Source organism: Mesocricetus auratus, unplaced genomic scaffold (assembly GCF_017639785.1).
Source record: "Mesocricetus auratus isolate SY011 unplaced genomic scaffold, BCM_Maur_2.0 Super-Scaffold_4256, whole genome shotgun sequence".
Lineage (NCBI taxonomy): Eukaryota > Metazoa > Chordata > Mammalia > Rodentia > Cricetidae > Mesocricetus > Mesocricetus auratus.
In genome coordinates this window covers 56,331,039-56,352,849 of record NW_024429182.1, presented here as the reverse complement: position 1 = coordinate 56,352,849, position 21,811 = coordinate 56,331,039, and the positions used below count along the sequence as shown (strand labels likewise).

General features: G+C 53.3%; 1 protein-coding gene across 5 annotated transcripts in view; it reads right to left on the bottom strand.

Moving 5' to 3' along the window:
• Osbpl5 (oxysterol binding protein like 5) overlaps positions 1-21,811 on the bottom strand; it is a 53,535-nt gene that overhangs the window by 18,500 nt on the left and 13,224 nt on the right. For 3 of the 5 annotated variants that reach the window (XM_013118543.3, NM_001281672.1, XM_013119286.3), the window contains exons 2-7: positions 10,229-10,385; positions 8,181-8,263; positions 3,164-3,244; positions 2,694-2,795; positions 2,154-2,357; positions 731-815 (exon numbers count right to left, since the gene is read on the bottom strand). In XM_013118543.3, the coding sequence (XP_012973997.1) occupies positions 731-815; positions 2,154-2,357; positions 2,694-2,795; positions 3,164-3,244; positions 8,181-8,263; positions 10,229-10,364 (691 nt within the window). In that variant the 5' untranslated portion in view covers positions 10,365-10,385. Of the gene's footprint in view, positions 1-730; positions 816-2,153; positions 2,358-2,693; positions 2,796-3,163; positions 3,245-8,180; positions 8,264-10,228; positions 10,422-10,683; positions 10,855-21,811 lie in introns of those variants that run through there. The other 2 variants (XM_021231002.2, XM_040741811.1) reach the window with 2 other exon arrangements.

Below are 21,811 nucleotides of genomic sequence, written 5' to 3'. Positions count from 1 at the left end.
GCTCACTGCTCAAAGACCCCCAAGGTGCGTTGGCTCTGTTAGGGCACAGGTTGTCTACCCCAGATGTCCAGCAGGACCAATGACAGAGCGGGTGAACAATAATATTAAAAGCATTCAAGATAACCTGGGAAGGAGTGTGGATATAACATGTGACCACCAGGGGGCACCATAGCACCAGCAGTTAAGCTATGTGCGGGATTCTGAGCCTGGACAGCTAGACCCTAGTTGTCAGGGCCTTGGACCTCCAGCAGAGGGCACCAGCTCTGAGGTTTTGATAAGGAGTCACAGCCCTGGCTAGAAGCTATCAGCTGAAGGACTCCTAGTTACAAAGATATGGGCTGCTGCTTGGAATCTGTTACCTAGTTCAGAGAATCTGGACTCAGGGAAGCCCACATTAATAGCTGAAATCGATTGCTAGACTACATCTGCGCCGTTTGTTACTTAGTTTCCCCATCTGTCAAACATGAAGTGTCAGTAGAACTCGGTGGCACTCAGAACTGTCTCCTGATTGTTTCCATAAAGCCCTGGGATTCCCGTAGCATTGGGGTGACAGGTACAGCTAGTCCCATTTAATCCATGAGGAAACTGAGATTCAGCTGAGAGAGGGGAATCACTGTAGAGCAGGCTCAGTCTGTGTCTGTGGGTAGCTGAGGGCCTGCACCTTCGCTATAGCCCTAAGACTGATTCCAGGGGATTCTGGGATGGCAGAAACAGGGCAGGCAGCACTCACCGTCTGATTCAGAGGCTGCCCTGAAGATCAGGTAGCTGCTGGGGAGGGGCTGGGTGATGGAGCCCACACTCTCGCCCTTGGGGCCCTGGAGAGATAGAGACCTGCAGTGTCAGGCACTGGACCAGGAAGGCTCTGAGGAAGAGGGTGGGGCACTCCTCATCTCCTGAGCAGAGGTCCCGCCTTCAGTTCAGCACCCCGACTATGGTGGCCAGACCCAGCTAAGGTAAATCCTGGATTTGCAGCTGAATTAGAACTTCAGAGGTACAGCGCAAGGCTGTTTAGTGTAAGAAAATCTGTCTGGTATTTGGAATAAATATATATTTTGTTTCATTTTGCTTTCGAGACAAGGTTTCACTATGTAGCCCTGGCTGGCCAATAACTTGCTATGCAGACCTGGCTTGGCCTCAGACTCATAGAGACAGGCCTGCCTCTGCCACTGGAGTACTGGGATTACAGGTGTGACCCAGCAGGCCTGGCTGGAATAAATTTATACAGTCAGCATTTTCATATAAAATAGTTTTATTTTTTCCTCCTTTTTGGTTTTTCAGATAGTTTTTGTTTTTGTTGCTTGTTTGTTCTGAGACAGGGTCGCTCTCACCCTGTAGCTCAGGCTAGCCTAGAACTTTCTATGTAGCTGAAGATGGCTTTGAACCTCTGATCCTCCTGCCTCTACCTCCCAAGTGCTGCTCACCTTTGGACAATGGAATGTCCTCAGCATGCTGAAGGGGGCTATGCTGTGGTATCTCAGGAATGTTAATGAATTTTTGAGGTGCAGTATTTTTACTCTAATGGGTTTATTCAGCTGTAATTTCACCAAAAGTGGGGAGAATATTAACTTTTAAAACTAGCAGAAGCCAGGCATTTGAGAGGATAAGGCACGAGGATTGCCATAAGTTCTAGGCTAATCTGAGTCATTGAGTGAGTTCTATGTCAGTATGGGCCATAGAGTAAGAGAAACCATGTCTCAAAAAGCCAAACCAAGCCGGGTGAGGTAGTGCATGCCTTCAATGTCAGCACTTAGGAGGTAGAGGCAGGCAGTGCTCTGAGTTTGAGGCCAGCCTCTATAGTGAGTTCCAGGTCCGCCAAAGTTACATAGTGACACCTTGTGTCACTCCCTCAACCCCCAAATCCAAACAAAACAAACTTGTCATTTCTCTGAAACCCAAATGTAACCAGGTTTTCCCTGGGGACCCATGCCTATCTGGATCAGTCCTGGCTGAGTAGCCTTGGTGATGAGGGATGAGGTCTAAACCAGGGACAGGCCCTTCCTCCCCTCCAGACAGCACTGGACCAGGGACCTAATGTATAGCCTGGATCTGCCCCATCCCCATTTCCCTGATCCTCTCAGGGGATGCCCACCACTCCAGGGATTCCTTGCGGTCCTGGGAGGAGACCCACCTAGGTGCCCTGCGGATGAGCTCACCTTTACAGCCCACACAGACTGGTCCAACGGGTGGAAGAGTTTGAAACAGAAGCCGTCCTTCTTGGAGGGCCGCTCGATAAGCTCGCAGCAGTGCAGCAGCACGGTACCCACCCACTGGCCCACCTTGGGCGTCTTGTAGATAAGCAGCACGCCTGGCTTCAGCACACACCACAGCTTCGTCCAGCTCTTCAGGGTCCCTCGGATCTGCAGAGGGCTTCATGGTCAGGGTCATTCATGCAGGCTGCTCCCCGAGTCATCTGCACAGCTTGGTGGGGGTGACCAGAGGCAGGGACTGGGGCCATGGGCTCCTGGAGGTTCCAAGAGCTAGGAGGAGTGTCCCAGAGCTCTGTGGGGAGTGTGGTCCTCACAGCACCTTGATTTTGGACTCTGGCCTCCAGATCCATAGGAGCTGCCTTCAGTGTTGGGTCATGTGCCATGGTAGTCCGGGTAGTTTGTAGTAGTGACAAACATTTGGACTCGTCTCCTAAGTGCCACAGATGTCCTAGCCTACAGGAGCCCCTGTGAGTGGCACCTGCCTACCTTCAGGCTGTCAGCCATGATGACCACACTGGGATCGGTCAGGGCACTGAACAGCTGCTTCGTGGCCCGTTTCTTCTCCTGCCGGTAGTTCTCCTTCTGTGCCTGTGGCCAGAACAGAGTGGGTCATGGAGAGCATGGACTGCCCCAGCTCCCCCCACTGCCAGCAGGGCACCCGGAAAGGAGGATGTAGAGCAGGGGCTCCCAACCTGTGGATCCTGACCCCTTCGGGGAGCGTCAAACAACCCTTGTACAGGGGTAGCACACCACATATCCTGCCTATCATATATTTATATTACATTTCATAACAATAGCAAAATTATAATTATAAGGTAGTGATGAAATAATTTATGGTGGGTGGGGGTCACCACAACATGAGGATGTATTAAAGGGTCGTGGCACTAGAAGGGTCGAGAACCACAGATGCAGAGAGTGTGGGTGGTCCCTTCTTCCTCACCCTGGGCCAGGCCCACCTTGAGAGTGTCCTTCTTGGAGACCCTGGTCGTTGGGGAGGTACATTCCTTGTCAGATCCATTGCATAGCCTGTACTCAGCCTGTAAGAGAGAGGATGGGAGATGGGGTACTAGGTGCATCAGGGTACAGATGGCGCTGCCAGGGCGGGGGCAGCAGAAAGCGGGGGTCCCAGGATAAACAAAAATGAGAAAGTGAGCTGAGCAGCAGCATTCATGTCTGCTTCCCGACTGTGGATGTGATGACGTTGACTGCCTCGGCTCCTGCAGCCTTGTCTTCCCCGCCCTTCCCCCATGACGAACTGGGCCTTGAACTGTGAGCCCAAACCATCCTTTTTCCCTGAAGGTGATTTCATCAGGCATCTTGTCTCAGCAATGAGAAAAGAAATATGGTGGGGGTTTGAAAAGAGGGTTTTGGTGGCAGCTAGGGCATGGTGGTGACAAACTGCCAGGATGTGTCAGCCCTAAAGACAGCAGCCCTATCTTCCATGACTCCCAGAATGGCCACTCCTTGGCCGCCATCAGGGGTTTATCTCTGGGTGGGGCCAACAAGGAGACTTTGGGGTAGGGATGCACCTGGCTCTGGGGGAGGTACGTCTGGAAGGTCAGCCTCTAGGCCTTCCTGGGGCCATAGACGGGAGCCCTTGAACCTGGGGCCACAGCTCACTCACTTCCTGGACCCAGAGCAGTAATCTATGCATCATGCAGCTGAAGGAGACACAGCCCCACAGATGGAGAAACTGAGGTCTGGGGCATAGAACAAGAATGGTATTTAAGGTTTGGGGATAGCAAACTGTGCCCTGAACCCCACACGCAACCTGTTGCCCTGTCTGTGTCCTATGGGTATGATATACATGATTCTGTAAGCCATCATATGCTGTTGGGGCTCACCAAGAAACTGCCTATGGGAATAAGGCTGCAACCTACCCCCATTTCAGACCCATGCATGTTTGTCACAGGGTGCTGCTCGCAACTCTGTGACAGAGAGGGAAGAGAGCAGTCCTAAAGAATCCAAATACTGTGCCCTTGAGAACAGCTGGAAGATGACCGTTTCTGATGGACGGGGTTACCATTGTTCATCACACAATGTAACCATGCCTGCAGTGGGAACACGCAGCCAGATCTCAGCTATGGACAGAAAGCACAGTTAAGAACTCCAGCTGACTGCCTCAACTTCCCCAGGCAGTTTCTGCCGGGTGTTGTGAGCCCCGAGGGCTGGACGTTCCTCTGTTCATTCTCCCTAGCAGGCTATTCCAGTCACTTCCGCTTGGGGCTGTAAACTCCTATTTGATGATATTTTATTATCTGCTGCTTCTGTCTATTGGCTACCCACAAGTGTTCTTATCCTCTGTCTTTCTAAATACTTAGTAAACACACTCAGCTGGGCAATGGTAGTACACACCTTTAATCCCAGCACTCAGAGGCAAGAAGATCTCTGAGTTCAAGGTCAGCTTGGTCTACAGAGTAAGTTCTAAAACAGCCAGGGATACACAGAGAAACCCTGTCTCAAAAAAACCAAAAAAATAAACACACTCATTCAAAACCCAAAGCTTGATTATCGACTGTCATAGCTGACTCTCCTACGCATAACAAGCAGGAATGTCTGAAAAAAAATCAAATGAATATTTCATGATGTGAAAATTATAGTGTGATAGTTTTCATTGTCAACTTGAGAAAATCTAGAACCACCTGGGAAGAGTCTCAGTGAGGGGTTCTATGGTTGGCCTATGATTGGGTTGACGGAGGTGAGAAGATCCACCCTGAACGTGGATGTCACCATCTCATGGGCTGGGCCCTGGGCTGAATGGGAAGGGGGAGGTGTGAGCAGAGCTCCAGCCCATGGGTATCAAACGTTGCTCTCTGCCCTTGACTGTGGGTCTAGGTGACTATAGTATAGGTGACTGAGGATAGGTGACCAGTGCTTCAGGTTTCTGGTACCTTGACCTCCCTGAAGTGATGGACTGTAACCCTAGGAAGTAAGGATGAATGTGCTTGGTTGGCTCTGAGGAACAGATGGGAGTCCACAGGCTCATGGAGGCTGTAGGGTGAGGGGCTGAAGTATTACGTGTGGACTTTAATGTTGGTGGATACATCTGTACTCATGTCATTTTAAAGCATTATTTACGTGTGTGTGTGTGTGTGTGTGTGTGTGTGTGTGTGTGTGTGTGTGTAGGTTGGAAGACAACTTGCCAGGAAAGTAGGTTCTTTCTTACAGTATGAGTTCCAAGGATTGAACAACTCAGGTCATCGGGCATGGTAGCCACCGCCTCACCTGCGGATCAGTCTCACTGGGCTGTGTGTGCGTATTAAACAGAACAGCTCAGATGGATGTGGTGTTACACACCTTTAATCCCAGCACTCAGGAGGCAAAGGGGCTGACCACTGAGAGCTGGAGGCCAACCTGGTCTACATAATGAATTCCAGGCCAGCTGGGGCTACACAGTGAGGCCCTATCTCAAAAACAAACCAACCGCCGGGCGTTGGTGGCGCACGCCTTTAATCCCAGCACTCGGGAGGCAGAAGCAGGCGGATCTCTGTGAGTTCGAGACCAGCCTGGGCTACCAAGCGAGTTCCAGGACAGCCTCCAAAAGCCACAGAGAAACCCTGTCTCGAAAAACCAAAAAAAACAAAACAAAACAAAACAAAACAAAAAAAAACCAAACCAACCAACCACAATAGCTCAGGTCACTGGTGTCACCCATTCCTGCAGAGAAGGGTACCATCCCATAGCAAGGCTCAGAAGCTTGCCCCGGCCATGCAGCAACTAAGGAGACACACTGGGACTAAACCTGGCAGTCCCCCTTCAGAGTTACGCCCTCTTAGGCACATAAGAACATTCTAGATCATTGGAGGAAGTGCCAAGGGCTCTGCTCAGAAGCAGTCTTTGAGCTGAGGGTGAATGACAATGCATGTGCCAGGTAGCAGGCCTTTAGGGACAGGCCCTGTAGGGACTCTGCAGAAGGCTCCCTAGCCTGGTCTGCTCCTCCACAAGGTTGGGTAGATGCTTCTCTGTCTCAGTCCCCAAGTGGCCTAACCAGAAGGAGGACAGCTCTGACTGCACTGGTGGTGACATGCTCCCCCGACTTGCCCAGAGCTTTTTTTTTTTTTTTTTTTTTTTTTTTTTGGGTTTTTCGAGACAGGGTTTCTCTGTATTCTCTTGGAGGCTGTCTTGGAACTCGATCTGTAAACCAGGCTGGCCTTGAACTCACAGAGATCCACCTGCCTCTGTCTCCCGAGTGCTGGGATTAAAGGCGTGTGCCACTAATGCCTGGCATGCCCAGGGCTTAGACAGTCCCAGCCCTGCAGGGACTGTGGTTAGCTGTTTGTCAGGGTGTCCCTATGGGGCAGCTAACTCAGCCCCTGCTCAGACTAGCAGCTGGTATTTGTCAAGAACTATGAAGAGATGGACAAAGCAACCAATGTTTTAAATTAAAACACTGTTTACAGAGAGAAACAGCTTAGTGGTTAAGAGGCAGAGGGTTCGAGTCCCAGCATCCACATAGTGGCTAACAACCATCTGTAACTGTGGTTCCGTGACTCTTCTAGCCTCCCAGGACAGCAGGCGTGCTGGCGCTGCACACATGTGCATGCAGGCAAAGCACCCACACACAAAGTAAAAATAAACGCATCTAAAAAGCCCACATTTCCAGCCCTGTGAATGATCTCTACCACCCAGCTGGGGGCCCGGGGCAAGCACCTGCACACCAGAGTCCCCAAGTCACTCTGTGTCCTCACATATACCAGGCCACACAGGAACACCTAGGAAATGGGAAGGCCCCTTGGAACTGGATTCTAAAATCTTCCTGGAACTCTGTGGCCTATAAACATGACTTGAAAAGTGGAATTTGAGGGTTTGGAGGAGGTGGCTCCGTGGACAAAGGCACGTGCCACACAAGCAAGCAGGCTTCCTAGAAGCAAGCCATCTAACAGCAGGGCAGGTGTTGTAGCCACCTGCAATCCTAACAACTGAGAGGTAGAGACAGGGGATTCTGGGGCGAGCTGGCTGGCAAGACTAGCCAGAATTGGTTAGCTCTGGTTAGTTCAGGGAGAGACCTGCTCAGTAAGTAGGGTGAAGAACAATTGAGAAGGACACCTGGTATCAGCTTCAGTCTCCACATTCCTGCACACATGCCACATATGCCATGAAAACTTCACATAGCACACACACATATATACGTAATAAAGTAAGATAAACTATAATTTGGAACAGTCGCTAAATGAAAGAAAGTATGTACAAACCACACATCTGAAAAGGGTAGAGGATTCAGAATACACACACACACACACACACACACACACACACACACAACTCAACAAGAAAAAGACAGCCCAATCAGAAGACAGGTGAAAGACTCAGAGACACCCCAGGAGGACACACATGATGTCATGCATATCTGAGTCAACACAGAAACCCAACTGTAGTGAGAATGCCAATCAGGAAGGCTACAGTCAGAAACAGAATAGAAACCATCCGTGCCGGTTGGGGAGACCTGAGGGAGGGCGACTGTGACATGCTGGTGCTCACCAAACGCACAGGGGTTTGGCAGTTCTTCAGAAATTAAACAGAGAATGTTTGGAAGCCCATAGTTACCTTAGTAAGTTCATGGAGGGCCCAGACACACATGTACATGGGTGCCCACAACCGTTGTTTACTACAGCTGAGGAATGGAAACCACCAGGAAGTGGTTGCAGAGGGAACCGCACAGATGAGTGTGGAAGGAGGAATGGATCAGGCCTAACAGCGTAGAGGGTCTCCCTAAGCAGAGGGGCTTCCTCTCATGGGGACGCTCTACTCCCCAGATAGCCCTGGCTGGCACATATCCCTTCTCAGACCCCCTGGGCTATGCTAAGCTCCTAAGGAAACAAGAGGCAGATGACTAAGCCCCATGCAGCAAGGGTGTAGCCTGAGAGTTGAGCCCCTCCACCCTCCGTAAGCATGGGGACCGCAGGCTCAGCCAGCACCCCACTGTCCTTGAGTTAGGCTCCCTGTTTCCCAGTCCTCCCACAGACAGGGTCTTACCGGTGGCACCTTCGTGGCAGAGCCTGGGGTCAGGGGCTCTTCATCTCTGGGTGGTGATGGGCCATTGGACTCCATGTCCCTCCCTGGAAGACAGTGGGAAGGCAGGACTTCTCTGAGAGTGCCCTGAAGGTTGCCTGGGAGGGGCAGGAAGCCACTAGAGTGTCGTGGCCCTGAGAGGTGGAGTGAGCTTCAGTAAAGGGTCCCAGAGGCTCTGGCCAACCCCTCACAACACAGAGAGGAAACAGGGGCGGGGCTGGCGGAAGCAAGGGCAGCCGGGCCAGTGTGTGTGACTTAGGCCCATGGATCATCAAAGAAACATGGCACCCAGGCTCAGAGGCACCCAGGTTCAAAATACAGGACTCTGGTAGTCCCATAGCTTGCTCCAGATTAGCTGAAGAGGTGGGAGGGAGGCTTGGTGCCTGGATCCCTGCCCTGCCTCCCTGTACTCTGCAGCTTGAAGGAGAGAGATGATGGTGGGGTGGCCTGAAGCCAGCCATGGGTGTGATTTGGCTACTGTCACCCGCTGCCTCGGGGAGGTGGGCCTGTGGTTTATAACAGATGCCATGAGTCATGGTGGGTGAAACTGTTCCTGAAGCCACAGACCAGAGATGGGTATGATGCGACAGTTGGGAGGCTGGGTGCTCTGCAGACCAACCTCCAGGAACTCTGAAAAGGGCTGGTAGGCAATGGGGACATTCTCTCCAGAAAAGCCAGGACAGTGACCCAAGGAAGTAGTTCTACCTACTGGTTAGACAGCAGTAGCCAGTTGAGGTCAGCTAACATCCCAGTTAGGACATGATGACTGCCTTCCATGTCACCAAGACTCAGGAGCTCCTACTTTCTGCCCCTGCAGCCCCTGACCGAGGCCCTGGTGACGGGGAGGCAGCTGTCCACTCTCAGAGACCACATGTGGGAAGATGCACCCTGGGTGGGAAGCCGTTCTGCTATAAGCACCCAAGCAGACAGAAGTGTCACGTCATGTCAGTGTAGACGGCCCAGCACTGGCACTTTGCCACCATACATATCCTGTCCACGCCCCAGCTCCTGGGACCTGTCACCCCTTGCCTGGCGCCTCCCAGTCCTACCCTGCCCAGTCAGTTGTTCCACAACTCAAGTCTCCAGAAACCGACTGAGGCTTGCCACTAGCCCCTCTCCTTCCCTCCTCCCCATGGGACCCACTGTTCCTCTCCTCTCCACCCCCTGTTCCTGCAGCACAGGTGAATGTGGGCTACGGGCTACATCCCAGGCATCAACCTTCCTTGTATGCCAGTGACTGTCCAGAGTGCCCTCCCCACTCTGGGCCTCAGTTTCCCTTCTGATGGCTGAGACTGTTGATGGCATAACTCTTAGCTCTCCTTCCCTGTGATGACCTTCCACTGGCCCCAAGAGAGGCTGGCGTCTCTTCCTCACTCAGCATCTGGTCGTGGGGGTAGAAGAGGGAGGAGGGGAGAGAAGGACTGGAATCCTCAGGAGCAGTGAAATCCCACCTCCCTCTCCTTAGGAACTCCTGAGAGGAAGGGCTAGGTTCTCTAAGGCTAGCCGTCACCCACAGCGTAGAGGACTCAGCTCAGACTCGGCTATGGGTGGACAGATATGGAAGCCATAGGTCCAGCAGCCGTGAGGATATTCTTTGTGGTGGGGCCCACATTCCAGAACATTATCCACAAGTGGCATGGAGGTAGCATGGACTGACCTATTCCATCCCAGGGTTCAGAACCTCTTGGAAGTAGGACATAGGTACTTATGCTATCTCTATTTTATAAATGACTCAACCAAGTCCCAATAACTGGTCTGTGGGCCCCAGCCAGAACAGCAGGGCTAGGGTCAGGTGCCTGTCCCTACAGCCACCATTTGATATAACTGCCCTCTGCCATCCCTAAGTTAGCCCCTTGTCAGCAGACTTGGTTTTCCAGTGTGCTGTGAACCCTTCCCACTAAACCCTGTTTCCTTCGTGTGGGAGTCACCCTCACTGCTATGAAGGTACTGGAGGGTGGGACACTGACCTGTGGAGTCAGGGGGAATCCCAGCTGCCCATGGCCTGCACCAACCTGGGGTGATGGGACCGAGCTCATTTTCGCAGCCCAGAAGCAGGTTCCGTGGTGGTTTCCGGGGGTCAGTCTTCTGTGGTGTCGAAGCTGGTGGACACAGCGAAAAGCGGCGCCGGAGAAAGGCCTCCTCCTTCATGGCGTGGGTGCTGGGGGGCTTCTGAAAGGAACAAGGGGGCATATGGTCAGGCCTCACCTGAGGCCAGGGGGAGTGTTCCAGTGTGTCCACAGAGAAGTCAGGAGAGCACAGACGAGGTGCCCCTCAAAGTGTCAGGAGGCAAGCTAGCAGGAGGCACAGAAGGAGGCTGGGGCCTGCTTGCTCCATTTTAGGACACGAGATCTGTGGCCCTGCCTGAGTGTCTCTGGTCCTGTGTGGGTCCCTGGACTCAAAGTCCTGAGTGAGGTGAGAAGTGCAGGTGTGCTCTGACAGGTTCATACCAGTCCATGACATCACCTACCTGCTAGAAACAGCTCTGGGAACAGGAGAGGCCACCGGGGAGGAGCTACAGCCAGCCACTCTCACACTCTCAGCCACTGCAATGTCTTCAGCAGGCCACAGGCCCCCACAGCCTCACCCTAAACATGGCTGCCAGCTGAGAACAGTCACCTCCCAAGCCTTTCCCTGTGGACTGAACAGAACCCAACTAGTTCAGGAACTCTTAAAAATGAGGAAAATCACAGAGGCCTGGCTCTGGAGTCACCTGACCAGCTTTCAGTCCATTGATCAGCTTTCCCCCTTGTCCAGCTTTCTAGGGGCATGGCCTGAGTCTCCTTAGATGGCCAATGGCTTCCCAAAGAGCCAGCTTTAGCCTCCCAATGGCCTGATCTCAAATACAGATAGCTTTCCTGCTGGACTTGGGGACCAGGCGGGGCTTCAGGAATGGGCAGGGTACCTGGGGTGTCAATGATCCCAGGGGTTTCTGTCCACAGCCCAAAGCTCATCTGTGCCCCTGCCCACTTCTTTATTCACCTAAGATTCCCAGACACCCGGGTTGTGCCCAGGGCAACCAGGGCAAAGCGGGCCCTTAGGGACCTGCAGGGAGCAAGGGCCATCCGTGGCAGCATGACAAAGGGTATTGACACAGTTTTCCCTACCTAGAGCTTCACTTTGTTTAGGGATTGAGTAGCACAGGCTTGGGGCAGGGTTAACAGCTTGCTCTCAGCTGCCCTATCAGACCATCTGCCCACTTGCAGTAGGTGTGGCCAGGGGAGGGTGTGTATAAGTGACTAAGAGGGATTCATCAGAAAGTGCACCCCATTGCTCACTATCTTGTCTTCCCCACTTCCCTCCATCTACCTAATCACTCAATTACCCATCTGTCCATCCACCCTCCTCCCCCTCCAACCACCATTACTCATCTACATATCCAATGTGTCCATGCACCATCCATCCATTCTCTCAACCACTTCCCTCCCACTCTCCTTCTCTCCCTAAATCTTCCCAGTCAGTCAGCTGAGCAGCCCGGTTCCCACTTCCTTCTCATTCACCCTTCACTCAGACACACGAGGTGGGAAGGGCATTGAGCACCCTGCCACCATGAACAGACACCCCATCCCTGCAATCCCAGCACAATTCAGGTGTACACCAGGAGCCAAGGGCTCTACAGCTGATACCTACAGACCAGTAGTGGCCTAGCAGCTTCCTTCAACCTGCTCAGCAGGAGGCTTCAGCTCTGCAGAGGTATCTATCCTGAAACCCTGACTCCCTGGTCCTTCTTTGTGCCCTGCCCCGCCCTTTGGAGGCACCTGCTGTCTGCAGGCCACTGTCACACACCTAGCATCTCACAGGCCAGTCAGGTCTCCTTGTGCGGCCGGCCCTCGTTCTCCACTTTTTTGCCTACTGGGCTGCAGGCACAGGGGGCCTCTTCACAGTCCTGACAAATGCTGAGCCCAAGCCTGCTGAAGGACTTCTGCCTGGCTCTGCTCTGCTCTGCATCCCCAGCCCTATTGCGCAGGCTGGGTTTTGTCACATTCTGCTGAGGAAGAGTGTCCTCTGGGTGACCACTCCTTGGCTGCACTATGTGCATTCTCTGCATAGCACTGGAGGTTCCTAGACACGCTCCCTGGCAGTTCTTTACTCTTTGTTAAAACTCTTGGGCAGGATAGATGGCTCATTTCATAAAATGTTTGCCAGACAAGCATAAGGGGCCGAGCTCAATCCTCAGAACCTGTAATTGCAGCGCTGGGGAGGCAGAGGCACATGAATCCCTGGGGCTGGCTGGCCAGCCAGTCTAGCCAGATCTATAAGGCCCTAAGATAGTGAGGGGACCCTGTCTCAAAATCAAGGTGGGTGACTCTGAGGAGTTTACACATACGCAGACATGTGCATCCTGTGCTCAAATGTGTGCTCTCTCTGATTCTGTCCTGCCCACCACGTGATCCCACCGCCCAGGGCAGCAGCAGCTGAGGAATGTGGGACCTAGGAATGTGGGGCTATAGATGATGCTGGATGAAAGTGCTGGAGCAAAGCTGGGCTCTCTGAACAGTGTGCTTCCTACACGGGGTCCACCAGGTCTCCAGCTCAGGGAGGAGCTTCAGACAGGTGACCAAGGTAAAGCCTGCTGACCATAGTACAGCTGAAGTCACTGTTTCTAGCTAGTGGCTAGGTATAAGGGCAGTATTTATAGAGTGCTTGGAAAAGCTGAAGAATGGGGTGGGAGGCGGGGGGGGGCATCTTACACACAGAGGGCCAAGATGGACACTGTCAGTCCACACGGGGCCCATGTTCTCCTCCCAATAGAAGCTCTAGGTTGACAGGTCCTGGGAGATCCTCCCCCATGTTTGTCCACCCATAAGAGCTTCAAGGGACAAGGGGGACTAGAAAGAAGAGAGGAAGTAGAAGGAAGGGGAGAAGGAAGGAGGAATGGATGAGGAAATGGAATGCCGGCTGCAGCAGCAGAGTCCTGGGTCCTCTGGGTGACTCAGAAGGGCTGTGTTGCCCACCTCGGGCCCATGTGGCCTACTGGGAAGCCTCCCGGACTTCGACTCTAGACACCAAGGTCTAGCCAGACTCTCTGGATCCCGAACTCTGCTTACCTGAGGCACTAGAAGCCAAAGGATGCTTACCCCAACTATTCTCTGTGACCAAAGTCAGCAATGCCACCTTTCAGATCTCAGTTACTCTGTGCCATCTGAACACAGCTGGTCCTTGCCCGCAATTTCAAAAGCCCCTCCCTGCTGCAGAGGATGCCATTTCGATGTTAACTTGTGTCTTCCTCTTGCCCTCATGATCCTGAAGTCCAAGTGCAGAAGGGGCCCTGTGGGATCTGAGAAGAGCCCAAGGCAAGCATACCACACATCGGCATGTGGTTGGGTTCCTGGGGTGGAATTCTAGGGTGGTACAATTCCTGCCCAGAGACCCTGATCCCCTGAGGTGGAATCACCAAGAAGGCCAGGCCATGAGGCAGACAACAGAGCAGTGGCTAGGGATGTTAGGTATATATGGCCAGCACTGCCCAGTTCTGGCCCAGGCCTTGGAAGAAAAGTTTTTGCAAGAGAGGAACCAAGGAAATCCCAACAGATCAAGGGCAGGCTGGGGAGCCAGGACTCCCCTTGTATAGTCTAAGCTAGTCACCTCCAAAGTTAAGGCCATAACCCTCACAGTGCTGTAAGGTGTGGTCCTATAGGGCAGGCAGGAGTGGAACCTACCACCCAGCATCCCTACTTTGGGAGCAAAAGTTTTAATGCAGCTTGGGGTAGACCTTATGATTACAACAGACTGCCTTCCTGTTCAGTGTGAGCCAGACCACTCTTTGGGCTACAAAGGCTACATACAGGTGAAGCATGGGTGCCACCTATCTTCTTCCTGCTGGTTCTGGCACAGCAGCTCTCCCCAGCCATATTCACATGGCCACCTGGCCTGGCCATCCAGCTAAGCCTCTCTTTGCTCTGCCTGTAGTTAGAGTCTACAGAAGGTAGAGATATACAGTCTTCAGAAAGGGGCATTTTCAAGTTGGCTTCAGAGCAGAGACATGTGACTCTACACAATGTTCTGTGTAGAAGAGAGGCTGGGCATGCCTGGGACTCAGGTTTGATGGGAATATGGGAGAAGTGTGTGTGTGTGGTGGTGGGGGGGGGAGGTGGACTCTTGAGCCACAGGGGATCAAAGTTGAGTGTCAAGTCAGGGACAGTATAGGTGCCATGAGGCCCAGACAGGGACTGCTTTCAGGCAGAGCTCATGGAAATGGGGATGAAGGCAGGCCTGCAGCTCTGCTTTGAGCATCGCTAGACTAGGGGCAGGTAGGAGAGGAGAAAGGGGGTGTTGTCATATCCACCCAGTGGGGTCTATGGCCTTCCTTCTCTCCACCAGGTAGCCGGTATGCCTCTTCCTCCACAGGGCCTTCTGTGGGACTCTTCTCCTTCCTTAGAGAATTAGCTTTCATAGGCTTCCTCAGGCTGCTGTTCAGGTACCAGTGTTTTCCTACAGTCTGTTTGGAATCTGTGCTAGGCCATATTGGCCTTATGTGCAGGGTTCATCCCCAGCTGATTTGACTCCGAAAGCCCTGCTGTGCTCCATGAGCTAGATATACACATGGCTAACATAGTCCTTCCACAGAGACTTAGCTCATGGACGGAAACGGGTTCAGGAGAAGCTGGAGTTGCTAACTCTAAGAGAGGTTCCTGAAGGGCTCTAACAAGTGGGCAGACCCATCCCTGAGGCTGTGGGAAGTGACCCCTCTTGCAGCTAGCTCTTCTGGGTAAAGCAGTGGCTGCCCAGACAAAATAGGGAGAGATACATCCTTTCTGAGACCCTGACTTTCTCTTTCAGACCATTTCTGGATCCTTCCCTATTGGTACCCATGGCTGATGGGCATGGGGCTCTGGGGTCCTTGGTGTTGTGACATTGTCCATAGATCCTATTGTGCTGCTGAAGCCACAGTCAAGGTACACCCATGCTGCTGGGCCTTGGAGCAGCAGGGGCTCTGACAGTTGACTCTTGCCTAAGAGTCACTATGTGGCTATCTTCCCTTGACTGCAGATCCTACTTGTGCCTTTTCTCAGGGCTTCCACGCTCCTGCCCAGCTGAGAGTCGTGAGTCACCTAGGACTCAGGAAGGTGGCAGGGCAGAACTCTTACCCTGGCCCTGCCTGCCTTCAACATGGACCCAGATAGGCTCCTCAGACTCAGTTTCCCATCTAGAGCACAGAAGCCTGTCATGGTATCAGGGGGGTGATGTTGCTTCCCAGAACAGACAAGGTGGGGGCCACTGCTGTCCCTGCTTAATCAGTCCCATGTCCCTATGGACAAAGGTCTGGAAAGTGGACAAGGACCCCTGCCAGCTGGGACACCACATATAGCAGGGACACCACCACCTAAGTCATCCACCGAATGAGGATACTCCTCCATCCGAGACACTCAGTCCCCAATGAGGACATCCCTCCCAGCTGGGTCAGCCCACCAAGAAAGAGCCAGCTCACTGCCCTCCAGCTGCCTTCCGAGTGGGGATCTGGCCTCCAAAGCACCACTCTCTCCATGGCTGACAGACACCCACCTTCAGCCCAGACAATGGGAGCTTTGTGGAGAAAGGTCAAGGCCACACAGAAGGAGGCACAGATCTGGAATCTGGGCCCAGGCTTGCCTGAGTCTCAGAGAAGGAATCAACGAAGTCTTCCATTCCCAGACTCCCTTCCCATTCCACCTGCACATACTCAAGTGGATGGACCAGTTCAGACCCAAGCCCTCTCTGTCATCCCTCAAGGCCTGGGGACCGTGAGAAGGACCCAGCGCTGTGGCTGTGTGGCTCCAGCTGGCCACATTCACTTGCAGCTATGTATAGAGAATATTTCTCTGAGTGGGGCCTCGAGGTACCTACAGCAGCCAAGTGCTCTCCAAGGGCTGGCACTGTGGTCTTTGGGTAGCTTCCTCCTCACCCACAGCCCCTAGGGAGCTGATGGAGGGAGGCAGGCCAGGGTCCCTGGGAAGAGGTGAGGTTCCAGCTGCTTGGGCTCTCCTCCATCTGTGTGTATGTGCTGATGCTCCTACCTGAACTTAGGGTCTCATTAAAGGCTATGGGGAGGGGGTCAAGTACTTGAAACCAGGTCAAGGATGAAGGAATGTGGCCTACAGGCCCAGCTCTCTGCATGCTCACTGGAGAACAGACAGCCTCTATAGAATGATAGCAGCCACCACTTAAAAGGCCTATCTCCACCATGTCCCGCCCAGTCCCTGCTGGTCCCATCCAGCTGAGAGAAGACTTTAATTTTGGACACAAACTGCAATCGGGGCGATGCTCTCAGTGGTCATGCAAGCTGGCATGGGGACTATGGAGGATGAGAGGAAGGACAGGGGATAGTACAGCCAGGGAGAGGGACCTACCAGAGGGTCAAAGAACTCTGCCCCACTTTCAGGCTAGGCTCACCATGAGCCTCCACACCCCGATACAAAGCAGATGGAAGGAGGACCAGGCTTCCCAGGGACAGACAGACAGACTTCTGGGAAAACTCCACTGCGGAGCCATGGGCAGCCCTGTGCCAACTGGGCATACCTGAGTAGCTCTCAGAGGGGCTGGTACTACAGAGACACCCTTAGTTTAACTCTCCCACTCCAGTACCCAGCATGCCATCCCCAGTGGGACGGTCTGCAGGTCACCATCTACCCTGGGTGGGGACTGATGAAGCGACAGATGGCTGCCACTAGGTCACCCAGCAGGAAAGCTGGGTGAGTGCTGCCAGGAATTGTTTGCTACCGGCCTAGCCACTCGCTTTCCCCACGTTGGATGAACTACCTGGATGGACCCCAAGAAGACCAGAGGAGACAAGGTACCACAGACTCTCTTGCTTCCTCCCCAGTAGCACTAGGGACCTGAAGCCCAAAGGACAGCAACCTCCAGTGCTGGCTCCTGAGAGGCCTGTACACTGTCCAGACACCCCCAGCTTCTCCCTTCCCACTGCTCAACCCACCCCAATCCACTGCTCACCCCACATCCATTGGGAACTCCTGTCTTGGGGAGGCTCGTGCTTCCCGGATTTGGTGGGCCTGCTTGAACTCTGGACATGGCTTCTTACCTCCAGTCAGAAAGAATACTAAGGACCCAGCATGCTAGTATTTCCAAGATGGTAGGTCATCTGACAGGCTGTGTGTGTGTGAGTCTGGTGTCTGAGACCAAAGAGATGGCCAGAGGGACCTCTGCTGCCTGGTGTCCCCATACCAGCCCTACCATGTGATCTGTGAGTGACCAGCTGCCCTGCATGTCTAGGAGCTACCACCTGTGGGATGTAACAAAGCTGGACTAGCCCGGTACCAGGGAGCGAGGTGGGGTGAAGGTCTCTTCACACGTCCATGCATGGCTATAGCTGGTCCTGTGGCAGGTTCACAAACCGTACTGACCTTGGAATGTGGTGCCTGCCAGAAGGCCCTAGATTAAGTGACTACTGGAAACAGACACCCCACAGTTACTTCTTCTTCAGCTCTACCTGCTGAATGTTACGGGTCACAGACCTGGGACCCTGGAAGTGTTGTGGGGAGGCTAGTCCAATGTGGACAACACCCACATCAGATGTGGCCACTCAGGCCCTAGTGATACTTGGAGGACAGGATTGGTGGATACCACGTGGTAACTAAGTTCTAGTGCTGTCCCAGTCCTAGTTTTGGAGTAGGCCAAGGAGGCTTGTAGCATATACTACAGGATATCTCAAGGTTACCTCCCGCCTTCCCTTGACCTCTGGTCCTCTAAGGGGGCTGAGGAAAGACTTGTAGCTGTGCATCTGGGTTGCAGAGGAACTTAAAACCAAGAACCAACTATTCCAAAGGAATGAGGTGATCTCCCAAAGCCACACCCTCTGGGGTCCCACCACACATCAGTTCCCTCCTTTGTATCCACCTGGTTACAGGTGCTTCGTGTGGGCCTGGTCCTAGCTTGGGTCAAAGTGTCCTCTTCACTTCCCCTAGAAACCTCCTCTTCTAGAGGGGCTTCTACACCTGGGGAAACAAGGAGCCTCTCTCCCAGATGTAATAAGCAATGGCTTCCTCACTTGCTGGAGGGGTAAACTGAGCTCCTGATCCCAGGAGCTATAACCCTTGCATAATGCCCTTGAGCCAAGCTGGAGTGTGACTGTCTACCTGAGAGGCCCCTGCCCACTTGGGCTCTCTCTCACCTGGTGGGGAGACGGGGTCAGAGTTCTGGCTTCCTCCACGCAATGCTTCAGACCCAACATGTCCTTCAGCCCTAGTTTGTAAGGCCAGTCACATAGCCCCTTTGTTGTTTATCCCATGAGAGGCTTCCAGAAGAGCCTGGTTACTCTTACCAGAGACATGGAGTGGACACAGACCAGGGAGTTTCACTGCAGCTTGGGTTGGCAGCGGAGGGTTACTCCGTGAAAGGTGAAATGCCCTCAGGGCAAAGTTGCCACTGTGCACCTAGGTTTGGCAAATTCAGTTTCATCAACAGCTCTTTCAGGAGCCACCCCTGCACTCCTGCCCCTGCTTGCTGCATATGGCAGATGCCAGGTAGGCAGCTGGCCACTCCCCTTCTTGCCCTTCCCTTCTTCTCCACCTCCCCATTGCCCAGGCAGGATTCTGGGTACTTGAAGCAATGAAGACCCCGAAGACTCAGAGATAGCTCAGGAGTTAAAGTATTCACTATGCAAGCAAGAGGACTAAAGTTTGGGTCCCCAGAAACTCATGTAAAAGCCAGATGAGTGTGGCATCCCATCTGTAATTCCGGCTTCAGAAGGCAGAGACAGGATTCCCAGGGCAAGCTGGCTCAAGTTAGATTATCCAGACCTACTAGCTCTGGGTTCGACTGAGACCTTCCCTAAAACAAGACAACAGGTAGAAGAGCTATCAAGGATGATTCCTGACATCAACCTCGGCTTCCACAATAAACACACATGTACACATGCTCACATGTACCCACACATATGAAAAACATACATGCTCACATGCACAACACACATAAAATAGGGAAAGAAAGAAAAAGCAGAAAGGGAGAAAAGGGCCCAGAGGCTTCTAGCACTCTCTTCTGCCTTCTCCCCATTTGACAGATGAGTTAACTGAGGCACAAACAAACACTGACTCACACAGGGCCATGTGGCTGGTCAGTGCAGGGCAGGCATCACTGGCCAGACACCTTCTATGGTGACTGCCAGCGTCTACAGGGACCACCAGACCAGGATGGCCCAAGAGAAGAGCTTTGGGTGCAGACACCTGGGAGCCCACCTCCCTCCTTGCCCTGCTCTGCTTCCTTCAAGAACCCAGGACCCCCCTCCACTCGATGCTTAGGGGACCCCCATCCACGACCCTCCCTTAGGCTTCGTGCCAGGTGGCTAGTTCCTTTCCATTTTTCATTTAGGGAAAAGGAGGCACACGAAAAATAAGTCAACTGATTCCTACAGTTTGATTCAGGTCTGGAGCACCCCTGCTCTGCCAACCTCACCTCCTGTACTCACCTGAAACCAGGGTCTCCCGAGGCTGTGGCCTCAGCCTCTTCTAACCACCTCAGTTACTGACTGGAAGCCTGGTAGGGCTGCTGCTGGGACCCACGCAAGCGAGGGTGACAGGTAGGTACTGGAGGGTGACTTCCTCAGGGACCCTTGTGGATAAGCAGCTATGACAGTCCTGGTCACCATACCCTATGCTGTGGGTTATAACCTTCGTTGGCCCCTCCCTGTGCTTTGTGGGCAAACTGGTTCTGGCAGTCAGGTGAAAGCACCAGTGAGAGCTACAGGCAGTTCTGACAGGTGGGTGGGGCCCAGCCCTGCCAGGTGCCATTCTCCACCACACCCCACTAAGACAGGGATGGCGTTTGTGTGAGGGGTGACCAACCTGTGAGCCTAGGTTCTGGTTTCTCTATTCATGGGACCCCGAACCCACTCCCCACCCCAAAGGCCCATAAGTGAGCACATGGCTTCAGGGGGAAGAATGGACTAACCACAGGGCCTGCCCTGCCCGCTCTGGGCTATCTCCATGGAGGGCTCAGCACGCTCCCTGGCAGGGGTTCCAGCGGCCAGTGTGCAGCAGCTCTTCCTCCATCTTCTCAGCCCAGTTTCACCCTCTCCTCTTCTTCCATGTCAGAACCACTGGAAGTCCTAAGGCAACCCCTCCCAAAGAAGCTCCCCTGTTACTCAAAAGGATCAGGCAAAGATTACTCTCTCCTCACACAAGGACACTCCATTGGTCATCCCACTACCCATCCCAGGGACCATGGCCTGACTCGTCCTCTCTTTAGCAGTCCCATTTGAATAGGGAACCACAAGGGACACCCGGCCCTCTGCCACGACTGACCAGTTCCTTGGCCAGTTTACTAGCACTGAGACACAGAGGGGTCCAGAGACACTCCACCCCATGGTGGTTCCAAGTCCCCAGAGCTATCAGGGCTAAGAAACAGGTCCAGAGGAAAAGTGAGAAAGCATGTCTCATCCTTAAAATTCCCAGGCCTAATTTTGGATCTGTACAAACATACTGGTCACACTCTGAAATGACAACTTCTAAACCAGAAGCAAACCACAGGCCCCATGAGCAGCAGGCGACAGGTGAAAAGAGAGAGACGCTTGCAGGCTGTGTTGGAGACCTGGGTACATGAGGGGTCCCTGGTCATGCCACCCTGTCAAACCCTCCCACTCCAAGCAGTCTGAAGTCTGATGCTACAGTCCAGTACCCCTGTCTTTGGGGACATTTCCTCAGTTCCTTGGGACCTGAAGCCTTCAGATCACAATGCTTACACCCAGGCCCTCAGCCTCCTACTGATGGAAAACATAGTTGGTGGGGACAGGAACTTCCTTGACCTTGGCACCAGCTTCTCCAAGAGGAGGTGCATTCCTCCCTGGGGGCAGCTTTGACAAAGGACCACAGACAATGACTTAAAGGTTTATTTGCTCATGGCTCTAGAGGCCCCAAATCCAAAATCAAGCTGTCAGCTGAGTCATAGTACCCTCAAGAACCCCAGGGGAGGGGCACCCCGGGCATCTCCAAGCGTCTAGGTGCATCTTCCAAGGCTCTATGTGCTTCTTCTTTTGACAGCTCATTGGTTCTCCATTCTCCCCCAAATCCAGGCTGATCTCCACTAAGACCCTCATTTACACATGCCAAGACCCCATGCCAAGTGAGATCTCCTTCACAGACCTCTGGATGAGGGCTTGGGCATATTTGGGGGATACTACCTCACGCTCTACAAGGAACTGCTGGGGCACGGGACTTGCTGGAGTCCTTGGGGTGAAGGATCAGCTCATCACTCTGCCCCCCCACCCTTGGGAGGAAGCACTGGCTGAAAGGAGGTCAGCAGGGGGTAAGCATGGAAAAAATGCCTTTGTAGAGCCAGGACCAAGTCCTGTGAGGAGTAGGAGTGCAGGGGCTGTGGGGGAATGGGAGAAAAGAAGCTCAAGGTCAAGGGTGCCGGGGAGATGCCTGGCTTCCTACTGCCAAGCTCCACACTTCTCTTCCACTATTATGCCAAGCTCACCTTACCCAGATCGGGCCTGGGCCATGCTCTGTGGCCTAGAAGTAGCAGAGTCAGGGTCCGGGGCGGCTATGCCCAGGGCCCCTCTTTCCATGCCTATCCTGACATGATACCTCCACAGCTCCACTCCTCCAACCTCCACAATTCCTCAGACACAGGCTGTTCAGAGCTTGGGGCCAGCCCAGGGAACAAGT